Genomic DNA, 17,738 nt, shown 5'->3' on the forward strand with positions numbered 1-17,738 from the left:
GTGTGTGTGTGTGTGTGTGTGTGTGTGTGTGTGTGTGTGTGTGTGTGTGTGAGAGAGAGAGAGATATGGAGATAGAGATAGATCCATGTATTACAACCAGTGATGGCACAGCTTAATTGGGACAGTGTGGTGGCTTGTTGCATTATTGAAATGTCACTGTGAAACACACAGACACACAGACACACACACACACATACACACCACCACCAGCAGCAGCAGACTCTGTGGCGCAGTTGGCCCAGAAATCAGTGAAATGGAAGAAACAACCTACATATGCAATTAAGCACACACACAGTCACACACACAGAGCATACAGTCAGGCAGACAAAGTCACATATCTGATGGTTTGCAGACAGCTGTGTAGTCATTATCTGGGTTGGATTTGAACGTTTGAACCAGACGACCCAATTCATTCGGTGTTCTTTTGTTTTGATAGGCTACTTCAGTGATATTCAAACTCAGGCCCATCGGCCACTTCCGGCCCGTGGCACCAGTTTGATGACCCACCAATCAATCAATCAATAAAAAAAAATCCCAGAGGCTACTTTAGCCTAAATACATTACTGTTACATGAATAATCAACCCCAAAGGGAAACGGTTGATGCCAAGAACCGGTACTTTAAACCAAAATGGACGGATGCTTTCGTTTTCATTTTACCATCTCATGCTAATTCAACATCACTATGTTGAATTTGCCAGAAAAGTTAAGATCAACGCACGCACGCACGCACGCACGCACACACACACACACACACACACACACACACACACACACACACACACACACACACACACACACACACACACACACACACACACACACACACACACACACACACACACACACACACACACACAGCTCACCACATTGTAGTAGGTCTTACTGATGATAGTGTTGTCAAAGCCTTTTGGGGGACTTTTCTGTGCATTGGGTGATACAGGCTTGTCTGCATTGAGGAAAAGGGCAGAACAGAATATCAGACATGCATTGACATACTGTACATGACCATCACATGTTTATTGTCGCTTTGGGGCAGAAGCCTTGTATGTCCAAAACCGTTACACGTTTCAGGAAATGGAAATGCGTAGTGCGTTCCAATGGATCCAATGTAGTCACAAGCTTGTAAATATTTTTCATTGTTTCAATATTTATAAAACCCAGAGACAGACTTAACCACCTGTCGCCCCCATTTTGGGCACGTCATCTCATCATAGGCAATTGCAGTAGATTAGAGTTTATCATGATTGATTATTTGTGACGTTATAGAGTAGATCATGTATTCATTGATTATATTAATATCTAGGTGACATCTGTATGATGATACTAATACTTGATAGTTAGGAGTCGAGAAGTCTTCAGTAGGCCTCAGTAACTATTGTTTTGGTAAAGCCTATCTTGTTATGGTACAGCTCGTTCCAGAGGCCTTGAAGCCAGTCCACACAGTATAACTCTAGTGTTTGACCATTCTTCTTGGCAGAACTCTTTTACCACTGCCCAGAGTGTTAATTGTATTTCTGTCCATGATATCATGTTATATATAAACTTGACCACACACCACCTAATATAATTGTCTTGTCTCCTCATTTTCTCATGATTATTGATTGATCTGAATTCCACCACACGAGCATTTAAAAAAATATTCAAAATATAAACATTTTCACTGCTTTTGCACGACTTTATCGTACGACGAAATATAATATATGAAAGAAGTGGTTAAAGGATGACCAATAGCATTAATTAAAAAAGATGATATATGGAAATACAAGGTTTCTGCCCGACAGCGATGAAATGACTAATGAGCTTTTTTGTCCAAACACAGGTATTAACTCACTTAGCGCCGAGCGACTTTCGGGGCGACTAACTAATGATGGCGTTTAGTGCCGAGCGACTCGGAGCGACTTTTATATAAAAGCATTGTTTAAGCTTTTAATTTGGGTTGATAGACGGAGCGGAACGGTTAGCTTACCTTCGACTAGCATACAGATGAAAACCGTGAAAAAAAAGGATACGATTATGACGTCACCTTTAAGCCATAGCTTCCTGTTTACGTAGGCCTCTGTTAGCCGCTAGGCTCAATGCAAACCATCCGACCCTCACGTAGCTTCACTAGGTCGGATTTTGATTCGGAAACTTTCTGTGTGGCATCTATATACGTTCCGATGCCCATACCAATGGTGGTTTGAGACGATCAAGCACGAATTGAGCAGTATTGAGCTCAAATGGCGGCCCGCGGCCTGTCCATTGAATGTCAATGGAGAGCATGTCATTGTACCATCCTGTTATGTCATGAACCTTGTTTTTTATTCTGACTTAACATGGGACCATGGAAAGTCTATGAGCTATGGCTCACTCTAGTGGTCATCTTGTGGCATCCGCAGGCACGTGTACCTGTTTATGTAATGTGATTTTGGGGATTCAATATAGCTATTTCCTGGCGTTATAAGCGCAGATTCATATTGAAATCTGGCTCGCTCGGCGCTAAGTGAGTTAAGTCCAAACACGATTATATCCGCCCATACAGTATCCCATTCGGTAGATTTCACAGAACGGCAGAGACAGCCACTGACGTATGGTAGTTTCCTTTCCGTTTAATTTCTTTTGGCAAATGGTAAAATTATAACAGCGGTACCCTGGAGAACGTACACAGTCTACAACCAATGTTTCAACTTGCCGTGGCTTTACGTCCCAGTGCACCAATAAAAGTGAATGATCATCTTCTCTTCCCATCAACTTGAAAGGCCTGGAATGTTCCAAGGCAGACTCTCGCTCTTATTAAACAACATTTCATAACGGCAGTGCCAGCGATAAGGTAGCAGTGCGGCTGGAACTTTAAAACGAAAGCGTACTCCATGATGCCTCGCTGCCCTTAATGTCATTTTATCATGGACAGACACTAATAAGCCATGTTGTTTCAAATTCTTCTGGATACTTCTGTCCTTTACGGAGACTGAATGTAAAGTAATGACAACAAGAGTTATAGAGAACGGCAGGCAGTGTTTTCAAGATGACATGGTCTCATGATCAAATGATTCAACCACTTAAACCCTATATACTTTGTAGACCGTGGTCTCCACGGGGTCTATTCTTGGTTCCATAGTTTTTTTCCCTCAACACAAAATCTCTTCACAAAAAGTAGCCGATCAACGGCTGTTGTGAGCTTGTAGATCGCCTAAATGTTTGCCTATTTCTGTATATGCCCAGAATGGGAACAAATAGGATACATGACATGTTCTGTAGTTAGGAAATAATGATGTCTGAGTTAGGGCTGCAACTAACGATTATTTTCATAATCGATTAATCGGTCGATTATTTAAACGATTAATCGGATTATGGCACTTATTTAGGTATCGCCTGATAAATTAGATTTGAGGTTATTTTAGACATGTTCTCACTAACAAAAAAGACATTAAAGATGAATAATTCATTCAAAAGATATATTTAGGTTTAGATTAGGTTGCGAATAAAAGTCAAATAAACAAAATACCTTTTGCTGACTACATACATTTGATTAAAGAATAACAGTAACAGTACTCTTTTCAAATAGGTAATTTAAAAATAAATATTTAAGTCATATCTTTTGTCCTTGACCCTATATTCCTGCATATTATTTAAAAAAATGCCAGCGATTAGTTGGCAACTAATTTAATAATCGATTTGATTACGATTAATCAATTAATCGTTGCACCCCTAGTCTGAGTGTCTTTGAGTACAGAGAAAAGCGCAAATTACCGCAGATGTATTATTATTATGTTAGTGGCTAAATACACTGGCTGGATTTCTCCAAAAAACTTAAATCATTCAATGAGACAGACAGTAGGAAGACTAAGAGAAAATGTTTAGGTTATGTGTACTACACATTGTGTAGCCCTATACTGTAGGTGAGTGTGTTAACTGCTGCATGACCATAGCACTGCACTCACTGCCATGCATTCTCAAAGTTAATCTTTCACAGCTCCTCATTCCTGTGAGTCTACTCTACACCAGTGGTTCTCAAAGTGCTGTTTGAGAGCTAGGGTTCCAGGGGGCTAAAGAGTTCTTGCTCTCCCCAACTCTGGAACTTCCCGTCTTTGTCTGTACGTGGAGCTTCCTTCCCCTGTTCCTTCCTCCCATCCCACCAGCAACACAACCACACAGGCTTTCACAAACACAGTGGGCAGCCCGTCTATGAATTATATGACCTAGGGATAGCGTAGTAGAGAATAAAATAGGGCCCCGGATGTACACACACTACAGCTCCAATCTGCTGAATAGGACAAAGCCCTACCCCAGGAAATACAGAACTATGTATTGTAGGAAAAGGAAATAAACCCTTAAGGGCATTGTTTGTAGGAATATTACTGGAATAATGTGAGCAAAATAAAGTTAAAGTTGTACTATGTAACTTTTTTTATAAAACAAATCTTAAAATTCTCCTAACTATTAAATCACAAAAGTTTTAGAAGATCCGCGCCGTGAATTTCAGCCTGTAAAGCCTTCTCTGTATGTAAACTGAGATCCTTGCCGTGGACCGGATCTCGCGCCAAAATTGCGTCATCACACTACCGGCCAATCACAGCAAGGGTTATACAACTGCCGGCCAATCACAGCGCATCTTGAAGTGGGGTCGCTATGGCAGCCATATTTGTTGTCGCCCGTTTGTACCATCCCTTCTCTAGGTAATTTCGCCTACCAGGCAGGGTGAAGGAGTCCGTATCTCTGGAATTACTGAACGCACAGGAACAAGGGACCCCTTAAAAGATAGATCTCAGCGAGGTGGAGGCAGACGCGGGGGTCTGAAGGTACGAAAAACGTCCGAAAGACGCGGACGCGACCGCGGTTTGCTATAGGGCTAATGACCACTAGTTGGGCATCTTACACAGTATGGCTTTAAATTAACCACTTAAACCAGGGGTCTTCAATGTTTTCAGGTCTTCAACGTTTTCAGGCCAGGGACCCCTTAGTTGAGAGAGAGATGAAGCAGGGACCCCCACAACCTTTTCATAGATTCCATATAGTTTCATTGTTTGACAGCAGAATCATCCGTGTATTTTGGAATCATGTTAATTTGTATTTTCAGATATTTAACCACTTGAACCGTCAATACTTAATAAACTTGACCTTTCACTCTGTACTTAGTCTGCTCTTTTTCCCCTCTACACCAAACCTCTTTGCCGAAAATAGATCAAAATATCGAGTTCCAGGGACCCCCGCAGAAGCAACATCTGAGTTACAAATGTTCGCTTAAAAAATACATATATTCAAAGTTTGCATACATTTTCACGACTTATCAAAAATAGCAGAACTACAAGCTCACAGCGCAGCACTCAGTACCACGCTGTGAGCTTGTATATCTGCTATTTTTCTATATAGCTAATGTATAAAAGAATTCTAGGCCCCTCCACCTTGGGCCCTAGTAACTCAGTCCCACTTTTCCCCCGCTTGTGACGCCCCTGAGTGTAACAGACAGTAGCACCTACCGCTGCCTTTCACTTCCCGCACGTAGTTGCTAGGGAACCAGCCTGTTTTGCCGTTGAAGGAGCCTTCCCACCACCCCCCATCCTCCTGCCGGCTCACACTGATGATGTCACCCTTGGAGAAGGAGAGCTCGTCCTCGTTAGTCTGCTGGAAGGGGAAGCGTGCCCTCACCAGGACATGGCCACACCCACTGCCGTCTGACATGTCCTACAGGGACACAGAGACACAGAGGGATACTGTACTGCAGTGGTTCTCAACCAGAGGGTCGCCCAAAATATTTTTGGGGGGGTCCCCAGATGATTGACTTAATGTGCAACATTAAACAAACTAACATTAGGTTTAAGTGTATAGAGGGTGTATGCACATTTCTAAAGTGACCCTTATAGAACGCGAAATCAAACCAACTGGACCTGTACGGGTTGTGATAACAATAAATTTACCCCCATTCGTTCCGGAAGGTCCATTTGGTTTCATTTAATGAAATTTGTTAAATTATATTGTTAAAAGAAGTCTACACAATAAGACAATGTAGAATAATTGTTATTTTGATTGACTTTGATTGTGATCTGTCCTATAAATGGTAGCGCTTTTATCCAAGGCGCTTTACATAAATTGTGCATTACATTCACCCATTCACACAAGCATTCATACACCTGTGGCAGAGGAAACCATGCAAGGCACCAACCTACTCACCAGGAGCAACTAAGGGTTCAGAGTCTTGCTCAAGGACTCTTCCACATTATGTCAGGGGGAGGCCGGATTCGAACTGGGAACCCTTCGGGAACCCTTTGTGCTCTAATGTCGGTTTCTCTACCCCTGAGCTATGCCACCCCTAGTACCACATCAATATAGCATGGAATTACAAATACAAAACAGGGTTAATGTGATTTAACTTAATTATTTTGCTGCGGACCCCCTAGGCCTTATGGACCCCTGGGGGTCCCCGGGCCCGAGATTGAGAACAATGCTGCACTGTATATACATTACAAACACAGCAGATGCCATTACATATTTGAAGGATTGCAGCTATATTTTTCTCTTCAAAAATGTTATCTTTGTTTATTTATGCATGTATAAATGTAGAGTGAAAGGCCTTTATTAGCCTAAATGTTTCATAGTTTATTTTCGGTTTAGTTTTGTACCTACAGCACTACAGTATACTTTGCAATGTTCCACAGCTCTGCTTACACATTTCCTCATTCTGGTAGCTATACGTGTATCTATCTACAGTAACTGTACATATATTTCTTATTTTCCGCTTACTTTATTTCACATTTGCTTTGGGAAACATAGTTTTCCCATGGCAGAAGAAAGAACATTGAAGAGAGACAGAGGAGGAGGAGAATGAGAAGAAGAAACGAATGATGAGACAGAGACACAGAGGAAAAGGCAGATGGAAAGTGAGAGGGGATAAAAATAGAAGAGGATGGAGAAGGAAATAATGGATGGAGGTGAGCAAGACAGAAGAGCACGACGCAAGAGAGCAGGACAGGGAGGCCGAGTACGAGAGAGAAACAGGATGGGAGGAGAGGAAAAAACAGAGGATGAAGGAGGTAAGGAGGAAGGAGGGGAGGGAAGTGGCCTAACTATAGGTACAGTAATAACTAGAAACGTACTTTGTCGAGGTGCCAACTAAGTAGGCCATGATGTTTGGCCTATACGTGTGAGCAGAGCGCGCCATGAGGTGCACTCACCACTGGTATCACCGCTTCCAAAAAAAGAAAACAGATATATTATGATATATGCCAATGTCAATGACATCACCACTGGCATGACCAGGAATACTGGTACCTCATTGCCTGTTAATGATGATGACGCCCGGGTCGCCCGCCAGAGATGCTGGTCCCTAATTGTGTTCTGCAGTGTGTGCATGTAGATTGGCTATTTTTTACAATTTCAGCCTCTAATATCTGACAGTTTGGCCAATGTTTAATTTGCAATTTTAGAGGTATTAAAAAGTCCTTCAACTGTCACTTTAGAAATGTGCAGATACCCTCTATACATTTATACCGTATGTTGGTGGGTTTACTGTTGAGTGAGAAAACAATGTTGCACATTAAGTTAATCATCTGGGGACCCCCCAAAATAATTTGGGGACCCCCCTGGGAGTCTAGGTTGAGAAGCACTGCTGTACATGAACTGTACAGAACACAACTCTCCAACAGACGTACAGTATGTATTTGTAACAGATACTCGGCCCCCTCCTTATTTCCCTCTACACCATTTGGTGTAGAGGGGAAATAAGACAGTCTAGCCAGGCACTGGCAATCTTATGGTAACTGACCAGGCTGCGGTACTGGTGTTGTATCAGCTTGGAGGAGCGGCTCTGAGTGTTCAGCGAATCAAACGACTTGATCCTCAACGAGGTGGAGTGACGGACACACACGCTGTCCCCGCCCACTCTTATGTCTGAATACACAGAGAGAGAGAGAGAGAGAGAGAGAGAGAGAGAGTATTCATCAATAATAAAACACAGTACATTAATACATGTTCTAGTTCTTCATGTGGGTGTGAATACAAGCATCTCACACACACACACACACACACACACACACACACACACACACACACACACACACACACACACACACACACACACACACACACACACACACACACACACACACACACACACACACACACACACACACACACACACACACACACACACACATACGTACAGTACACAGATGGCCTTACCTTCGGTAGCTTTGTTGAGGGCAACCAGGGAGTTGAGGACTTTGGAGAAGTTTTGACCCTGAAGAAGATCATTGACTTCAAATGGCTAGAGGTGAGGAGAGGAGAATATACTGTATGATTTTGATAAAGACAGAAGTGTCATACAGTATAGTATTAGGCTACCCTTATAAATGCAAATACATAACGTTCACACTTAGTCCCACCTCCCACTCCTGTCTGGCCCAGGATTACACATAGTCTAAGCTGTCCTTCTAATCTCATCACACACACACATGCTCATGTGCAAGATCCAAACACACACTCATGTGCATGGTCAACTGAAAACCCTTCACTAGCCCCCTAATCTTGGGTGCACTACACACACTCACAGCCTTATGCATTCCCAAAGGCTTGGAGGGGCTCATTTAAAATACTGCATCCAGGAGGCTAAAGATCAAGGCAGGACTACGCTGCCTTGATGTTGTGCTGTGGCACCCTCGGGTGCTGTGACCGCAGTCCAGGGATGCTGTGGAATACTTTGAGAACATTTGGAATGTACCAATGTCACCTATAAATCTCACACAATTATTATCAGTTTATTATCAATCAGTTCCAACCGAAACGGATATTCTCTCAAGTTTTCCTCGCTAAAGATCTTGGGGGAAAAATAATGACGTATCTACAGTATGTGTCCCTGTCCACTACGTAGGCTGGCAAATGTGCTCTTCCTAACTGTCAACACATTTTTTGAGGCGATGAGGGGGAAATATCAATAGGTTTCTTAAGAACAAATGTTACAAGCATTAAGCAACTGACGACGATGAGCAGCGATGGTACCAAGCAAATTAACATCAAGGCATTCTGAACCAATGTATCCAGGATACAAATCCAAACACATATTTTAACAGACTGAAATCACAAAAGGAAATCTCTGTGCACAAGAAGGCTGAGTCAGTTGCCAAAACTAAAAAGCCACACGCTGTCACTGCCAGAGTCACTCATATTACCAGCATGCAAGAAAATGGTCTGAGCAATGCTAGGACCTGTCATCAAGGAAATAAAGAACATTCTGCTATGACATCACCATCAAACGGTGATGGGGTGGAATCCATCCTCAGTGAGAAACTATGGCTGCAGGGGAACATTTGGATTTAAAATTGACTATTGGAAATGGAAACTATGGCTGATGAGGACATTTGGATTTCAAATTGACCATTCAATTCACACAAGTGGCCACTGCCAGCTGATTGTCAGGTGAGGTATATGGATGAAGATTGTGAGAGCTCAGAGCAGTTCTTTTTTTGCACAGAGTTGGAGAACCATGCTATGGGTCATGAGATACACCCAATCATAGTGTGTGTAACATAACAACATAATAAACTTTCTTTTTCCTTAGTGTGGGGATGGAGTATGCCTCACAACACAGCAAGGCAGAGTTCTTTTTGCTGTCTTTTTCCTTAGTGTGGGGATGGAGTATCACTCATAACATAATAAACTGTATTTTTCCTTAGTGTGGGGCAGGAGTATCCCTCACTTTCAGAGAGTGCTATCAATGTGTTGATTAAATTCCCAACCTCCTATCTCTGTGAAGTGGCTTTCTGCCCTCTCACATTCATCATGAATAAGCTCAATAAGCTGAGCTAAAGGCCGTCAGTAGAATAGGACCTCCGGGTTGCACTGTCCACAATGGCCCTTGATATTGAGACTTTATAGTCAGAGAGAGGCACGTGTCCCATTACAAAGATTGTAAAAGTTCTTTGTAACACCTTTTGTTGAAGGCCTAACCATGGTCGTATCTTTTCATTTCAGGGCACCATTTCTAAGAGTTGTGTTTAAGAAGCTGCCTAAGTAGTATATCGTCACTGTCAGGCCTTACATCTCAATTGTTGTTTCATAATTGAATGCAATATGTTATACTTTATCATGACAGTGTCATACAAAAGTATATAAATGGCTGATCTATCGGCTCTCAATGTGATGCGTTGTGAGGTTGTAGACAGGGGTGTCGCACCAAATTCTGTTCCCTGGTTACAAGGATTCACTGCGTTATTTTGTGCCTTAACTATTGAACAATAGCAGATCTACAAGCTCGCAGCGCGGCACGCTTGTCAGGGTGGGGGGGATCCCCAGTTCAAATAATTATGATTATGTTGGGGGGCCTGCATGAAAAGGTTGAGAATCACTGTTCTACAGAGTAATGGTTCATGCACATTCCCCTCTCACAGTCAGTGGTAAGTAACTGCAGGCTAGATTTTCAAAGTGGGACTACAGTATGCAAAGAGTATCACTGTCCCACAAGGTCAATACCGAGCTAAAACAAGGAACAGCGTCTGAGCATCTGAGGAAGAGCATTTCTTCAGTAATGTAATGTGATCGCGAAAGCCATTTATGACATGTCCAGACATGTGAGGCGACTTGAAATTCTGCCAGTTTTATTTGAATTCTATCGTCTATAAAGATGATGGCGTTTGTTTTGGTGGCAGGGGAGCATGCGAGCCATTCTCATGTAACATCTTCTCACTGTCTGCCTGATTCTGGTGAAGGCATGTACTGAAGACGAAGACACCATCTAAGGTCACTCTAGATCAGTGGTTCTCAAACTTGGGGTAGGGTCCCCAAATTATTTTGTGGGGAACCCGGATGATTAGCTTAGGCCATGGCTACACGGAGCTGGACATTTCTGAAGCTAGTCATTTTTTTGTGCTGTTGGGGCTTGCAGCCACACAAAGCTGAATATTTCGTCTGTGAAACTGGATATTTTTTAAACCGGATAAATAAGTGGAGAGATTGAAAAATATCCGATTCACTGGAGCCGTGTAGACAGGGAAGCCGGATATCTCTGAAGACTTTACTGTGTGTGTGCTTGTTAGACCTAGATATTTTTCTATGTGGATATCGGAAAAAACGGGAATCCAGCTCCGTGTAGCCATGGCCTCAATGTAAAAACAATGTCTCACTCAACGGTAAACAAACCAACATAAGTGTATACAGGGTATCTGCACATTTATAAAGTGATAATTGAAGGATTTTCAAGACCGTTTTAATACCAAACTGGCCAAACTGTCAAATATTGTGAAAATAGCAGATCTACATGCTCACAATGACTCGCAACTGAGATTCATTCTGAGATGACTGCGACATCTCAGAATCCTGGTCAGCCAGCCAGTTAGTGAGCATGCCAAACAGATACACACATCCTAGAGTCACAACCTACAACTCACTCCTTCCCTTCTTTATCAATGTCTCTCTGTCCCATTCTCCTCCTTCATGTCCTGCACAATAAATCACACTGATGTTCCTTTTTTATTTTTTAAAGAACACGAGTGCAGGCCAGTTCACGGACCATTTAACGGCTCTGCAGTTATTACATCTCTGGACAAAATGACGCAGCCAGCCAGCCAGCCAGCCAGCCACTCTAGGGTCCTTAACGTTACACAGCAAGCATAAACCCCACCCCCACGTTCATTTGCCACGTCAGTCGCTGCGGGACAGACTCTCCCCACTCTCCTTGTCCCTGGGGTCCCACAGACAGGGGTGTCACACCAAATTCTGGGCCCTGGGTACAAGGATTCACTGCGGGCCCCCGATGAATGTTCTTAATAGGGGGGAGAAGGTTTAACCCATTTACACTGGGAATGCATTATTACGCATTATTTTGTGCTTTAACTATTGAAAAATAGCAGATATGCAAGCTCGCATCGCAGCACTCGTAGATCTGCTATTTTTGAAAAATCTTAAAAATTTGTTCAAGTCTTCGAATATTTCAAATCCTTCTGTTTCATGTTTCTATGTCAGTGGTGCTCAAACTTTTTCATGTGAAGGACCCCCAAAATGATATGTATTTGGCTACGGACCCCATCTCAAAATATTTAGTTCTAGGGACCCCCCAGGGGCAAAATTTGAGTTACAAATACATATATTCAAAGATTTGCACACATTTTCACGACTTTTCAAAAGATAAATAGCAGATATCTGCTATTTTTCAATAGCTAAAGTATAAAATAATTAAGGCCCCTCCACCTTGGGCCCTAGTAACTTAGTCGCCCCCCCCCCCCCCCCCCCCCCTTGTGACGCCCCTGGCCACAGAGGCTGCAGAGGAACGTCTGGATGGATGTACAGTACAGTAAGTCAGTGGGGCTGGCGTCAGGCAGTGAGCAGCAGTCAATCTGGTAATGGAGGCCTTGGCTCCCAACAGCCTAGCAGGCGTGTGGACCTAATCAACCTGATTGGAAAATCCACGGGCCGCCTGACACACTGAATTACATCAAGCCCCTCCCCCCCCCATCCTTCGCCTTAAACTACACCCCACCCTCTCCTTTCAGCTGTCCTGAAGAGACTCTCTCCTTCTCCTTCCACGTGGGATTCCGTCTGTCTGTCTGTCTGCATGCTCTCCCAGCCTCCTCTCCTCTAAGATGTCCTCTTTTCTTTTCCCAAAAATCTCTCTCTCCTTTCCAACCTTGTTTGTTACCTTCTCTTCTCCCCTATCCCCTCTATTTTTCCCCTCCCGTCCCGTCCTCACTCCTTAAGGAGAGGAGAGTCTCCTTCCTTCTCCATCTCCTTGTCATCACCCATCACTCCACCCTCCCTCACAGGGACGTGCAGAGAATGTTATAGAGAGGCAGGGGCTGACATTTCTAAAAGGGCCTTTTGGTGAAAATATCGAAAATAGCTGACCTCAAAGCTCACAACGTGTTGCGCTGTGACACATTGTGAGCTTGGGTATGGCATGGAAAGAGGGCATTTGCGTTTCTTTAACCATAGTAAAAACCACATTCATGGTCTTGAGAGGGCACTTTTTACAGATGGATAAAAGGGCAGGGGCTCAAGCCCCCTTTGATGTCTATGTGAGCACGTGCCTGTTCCCTCATCCCCCAAAGTCATACGCTCTTATAAATTGTGGACCCTGGCCACGCAGCAAGATTTGACATTGAGGGATTTTATCATGTCATTAGGAGGGCACATCAGCCTGGGGTGTGCGCTGGAGGCTGAATGGCTCAGTGACGCGTGTGTGCTGCATCACCATGACATCATCATAAGTTCATAGCCAGTGCAAGACCTGTGTTGAATGTAGGGGTGGGAGGTATGGAAAAATACAATATCACGATATTATCCCAAGCTGTATCACGATACACAATCTCATCATGATTCTTTTTCATGTTGGTTTTTAGGGTTATTTTTCAAGTTACTTAACAGTACAGTATACCCACCTACAGTACAAGGTAACAAAAACTAAAAGAAAAAGGAGTAACAGACCATTTAGACCAGTGGTCCTCAAAGTGGGGTCCAGGGACTCTCTGCGTTCCTTTTGGGATGTCTAAATTGATCCTTACAAGTATGTAACTCCGACAGTATGAAACCAAATGGACCCTTACGGGTCCATTCTTACTGTTAGAGTTAAGGGGAGACCTTGACATTTCAAAGTTTGAGAACTACTGATTTAGACCAAAATGCAGGTTTAAATGAATTCTGCAATGAATTTTGAGGCTCCCTCTCTGAAAAGGCCTATCGTGGAGACATTGTATCGTCTCAACGATATTTATCACCATATCACCCACCCCTAGTTGAATGTCATCGCCTCTCTCGCCATCATAAATGTGGCGGAGCAGCAAACGATCATGTGGATTTCACTTTCTGATCACCTCTCCCTCATTATTTCCTGCCTCTCTCCTCACGTTTTAAGGCAAAAGTGTCTAGAAAATAATATGTAAAATGTGTTTGATTTATATTCCCCCTGGTGAGTAAATTCCATGAATGAGCTAAGTAGCCGCAGCCAAGTTTCCTGAGTGGGGTACACAATAAAATCTGTCATGTGTCAATGAGACATTTAGTATTTGGGTGAATTGGGTCCTAAAGGACTGATCTAGTTCTACAGCTCTATAGACTACATCAGGGATTATCTTTCCATTTCAAGGACCCCCATTTTGATATGCGTTAGGCCCCGGACCCCTATTTTATGATTTTTCTTAACTAATCTCTGGGGACTCCACCTACACTGTAAAATAATCTATGTTAATTTAACTCTGAGTGTACGAATGGAACCAATTGGGTCCATTTGGTTCCTACATGTAAGTATCAGTCATTACAGCCTGATTAATTGCACACTGTCTGGGGTCACATTTTTAGGTGATAGCTTATCACCTAAAAGTTGAGGTGATAGCTCTTCACATCAGACTATGATAAAGCCTTTACAACCTGCATTACATCACTCAAAATGTTTACAAAACACAGGTTCACTCTGCAGGGGAAAAAGAATCTCAGACCGAATACAATAGCAACCAAACTAATCAGGCTTTAGCTGCATGGGGACACCCTGGAACCCTCTCAAGGACCTGTGGATCCCCAGACCCCACGCTGAGGTCCAGTGCACCACATCAACAGGCCTGACAAACATGAAAGTGGGGGACTAAGCTGGCCTGCTTATTAGAAGCACCTCCGAGCTGACAGCTCCATCAAAAACCAGGCCAAGCACAGCCAGCATCTTGTTCACATGGAGGCTCATTAAAGAGCTGCAAGCTGGTATGGCAGGAGTGTCGCACCAAATTCTGGGCCTTGGGTACAAGGATTCACTGCGGGCCCACCATGAATGATCTTCATAGGGGGAGGGAGTTGAACCCATTTAGACTGGGAACGCATTATTACGCTGCGAGCTTGTAGATCTGCTATTTTTGAAAAATTGTGAAAATGTGTGCAAGTCTTTGAATATTTCAAATCCTTCTAGACGCTAGTCAAATGTTTGTGGTACTCAAACTTTTTCATGTGAAGGACCCCCAAAATGATATGTATTTGGCCACAGACCCCCATCTCAAAATATGTAGTTCCAGGGACCCGAGAAGCAAAATTCTGTTACAAATGTTCGCTTTAGAAAATACACATATTCAAAGATTTGCACATGTTTTCACGACTTTTCAAAAATATCAGATCTACAAGCTCGCAGCGTGGAACTCGGTGCTTGTATATCTGATATTTTTCAATAGCTAAAGTATAAAATAATTAAGGCCCCACCACCTTGGGCCCTAGTAACTCAGTCCCACTTTTCCGCCCCTTGTGACGCCCCTGGGTGCTACCACTTTATTCATTACTCGTCATAAGCTGCTCTTTTCCATTCGCGGACGGTGCCATGGCTTTTTCCACATCGTCATAAATTAATCAATAGTGTGCGTGTGTTTGTTTGTGTAGTCACGTGGGTCATATCAGTTCAGTGCCTTTCACAGAGAGGGTGTGAGGGAGAGGTGTTACTACACCTATGCTCAAGGCAAGCACAATACACATACTGTATAGTCACACACACACACGCACACGCACACGCACACACACACACACACACACACACACACACACACACACACACACACACACACACACACGTTTCAGTCTGTTTACAGCTATGACTTAATCAATGCCAGACAAAAACACAAAACAGTACAGCCTCTTCTTTCTTTCTTGTTTCCACAACAAGTGTCACATTAATCCAAATTCACCTTGAACAGATATGTCCCTCATGCCATAACACAACTTGGATTTAATTCAAAGTAAACACGCAAACATGTCCAATATTATGTGATAACAGAGCTTGGGTGATGCTGCTGTCCACAAATGATCAAGGGTGTTTACTAACAGCTTACATTGTAGCCTAATAATTATGGACCACAGTTGAACCGCAGCATCAGTTTGCATAAAAAGTAGCCGATCACAACGCATTGCATTGCGATGGGCTGTTGTGACTCTTGTGAGCTTAGTTGTAGATCGGCTATTTTTGCCAACATTGTTATTTACTGTCGACGGGGGAAAAGCGGTCCAAGTAAGTAGCCTGCAGAGAGGCCAATTCAGCTCCAGTTTAATAACAAGAATGGTCTAAAGCCACTTTTCGACTGCAGTTTTAGCACCACACCACACCACACCACACCACACCACACCACATAAAAACATCTACATTTTCCATTACAAAAAAGTACCCCTATCGGTAAGAAACAAATTGACCCTTTTAACTGTGATTATAATACAATATAAATTTGTATTACAACTATCCTAATTATAATGCACTGTAATGGATTATAATTGTGATTATAATACATTATAAAGTATTAATGTATTACTATGATAATTAAAATACACTATAATAGATTATTATAGTGGTTATAACACAATAGAATCTATTATCATGTATTACAACTATATCCTGGTGGTCTAAATGAAAAGTCAGTGAGTGATCAGTCATTATGAAGTGTTTGGCCCTGTTTGGCCTAGCTCAGAGAAAACCTGGCACAAGTGGGCGGTGTGGTGTGGAGTGGTGTGGAGTTGGGCCAGTGGAAATTGGGCTTAAGTGGCTAATTTGCCGTTATGTTGTTTCTTCTGTATCATTTAGAAAACAGATCCATAAATCAATGAAATGAATAGTAAAAAAATAAAACTCACCTCCACGCAGAAAGCTCCGCAGCCTTTTAGGAACTCGTTGATGTTGTTCTGACACTCGCTGTCACTTCTGGGCTCGTGGAAAACCTAGATAGAACGACACACACACATACATACATGTGACAAGGAGCCAAGGAGGTGAGGTGACAACAACATTGGATCCAACGGTTCATGTGAAGATTCCTGCTGGTAAGAGCCGAGGTACAACCGTTTCTGTGCGGCTCACACAGAACCCTCTCCTGGAATGAGTTCAGGTCGGAGCGGCGGCAGATATACAGTCCTGGTGGAAAAACATGATTATTATTCCAGACGCGCGCTGTGTGTGTGTCAGTGTGTGTGTGTGTATGTGTGTGCACTGCACTGTGCACTTGCTCTCCCTGTCCAATCTCTTTGGGAAGTTGGATTAGCCAAAAGGAGGAAGTGACGTTTTGTTGTAGTCCATCCATGGCATGATCCATGGCATGCGGTGCGCGCGGTTGGTTCGTTCGCTGTGTGTGTGTGTGTGTGTGTGTGTGTGTGTGTGTGTGTGTGTGTGTGTGTGTGTGTGTGTGTGTGTGTGTGTGTGTGTGTGTGTGTGTGTGTGTGTGCGCGCGTGCGTGTGCGTGCGCGTGCGTGTGCGTGTGTGCGTGTGTGTGTGTGTGTGTGCGTGTGCGCATGTGTGTGAAACAGAGAGAGAGAGAGAGAGATCTAAATGATTTGAAGACAACAGTTGGCTTGAACTTGAAGATCAGATCAGATATAATTTTTCGGCACGCGACACGATCGTGCGATGGAGACATGGAGAAATTGGTCGGTTAATTAATTCACACGATGATAATTTATAAGAATGAATGATTATCTTGAAATTTCCTTGACGACGATTTGACGCTTTGTTGAAGGCAGAAGATAAAAGGACACGTGCCGTTAATTATTATCAGGAAGAATGGGCATGTTATCCAGTTTAAATGTAAGAAGAAAAGAAAAACATTCACACATAATGGGCCTACATAATGACGAGACTTGAAAACGAAAGTAGGTAACTAGGCTATATATAGCTCTGCCTATGGCCACGGCCAGCCAATCCATAAAATATTTAGGAATTTCTTTCTTTCCCAGACAGCCTTCTTTGTCTCTCATGGAACAGTAGTTTTTCCTTGTCTGTGCCTTCAGGCTGTCTTTTAAAGAGGGTCTGTACTCTGTAGGCCTATTAGTAAAG

At 43.0% G+C, this 17,738-nt stretch overlaps 1 protein-coding gene across 1 annotated transcript in view; it reads right to left on the reverse strand.

Annotated features, from left to right (window-relative positions):
- Nucleotides 1-17,738, reverse strand: part of LOC308280383 (rho guanine nucleotide exchange factor 7-like) — a 40,236-nt gene that overhangs the window by 21,735 nt on the left and 763 nt on the right. The window contains exons 2-6 of the mRNA XM_080720645.1: nucleotides 16,547-16,630; nucleotides 8,156-8,240; nucleotides 7,740-7,864; nucleotides 5,458-5,662; nucleotides 865-947 (exon numbers count right to left, since the gene is read on the reverse strand). Of these exons, the coding sequence (XP_080576771.1) occupies nucleotides 865-947; nucleotides 5,458-5,662; nucleotides 7,740-7,864; nucleotides 8,156-8,240; nucleotides 16,547-16,630 (582 nt within the window). The remainder of the gene's footprint in view (nucleotides 1-864; nucleotides 948-5,457; nucleotides 5,663-7,739; nucleotides 7,865-8,155; nucleotides 8,241-16,546; nucleotides 16,631-17,738) is intronic.

This window comes from Nannobrachium achirus (assembly GCF_963921795.1).
Source record: "Nannobrachium achirus genome assembly, chromosome: 24".
In the NCBI taxonomy this organism is placed as follows: domain Eukaryota; kingdom Metazoa; phylum Chordata; class Actinopteri; order Myctophiformes; family Myctophidae; genus Nannobrachium; species Nannobrachium achirus.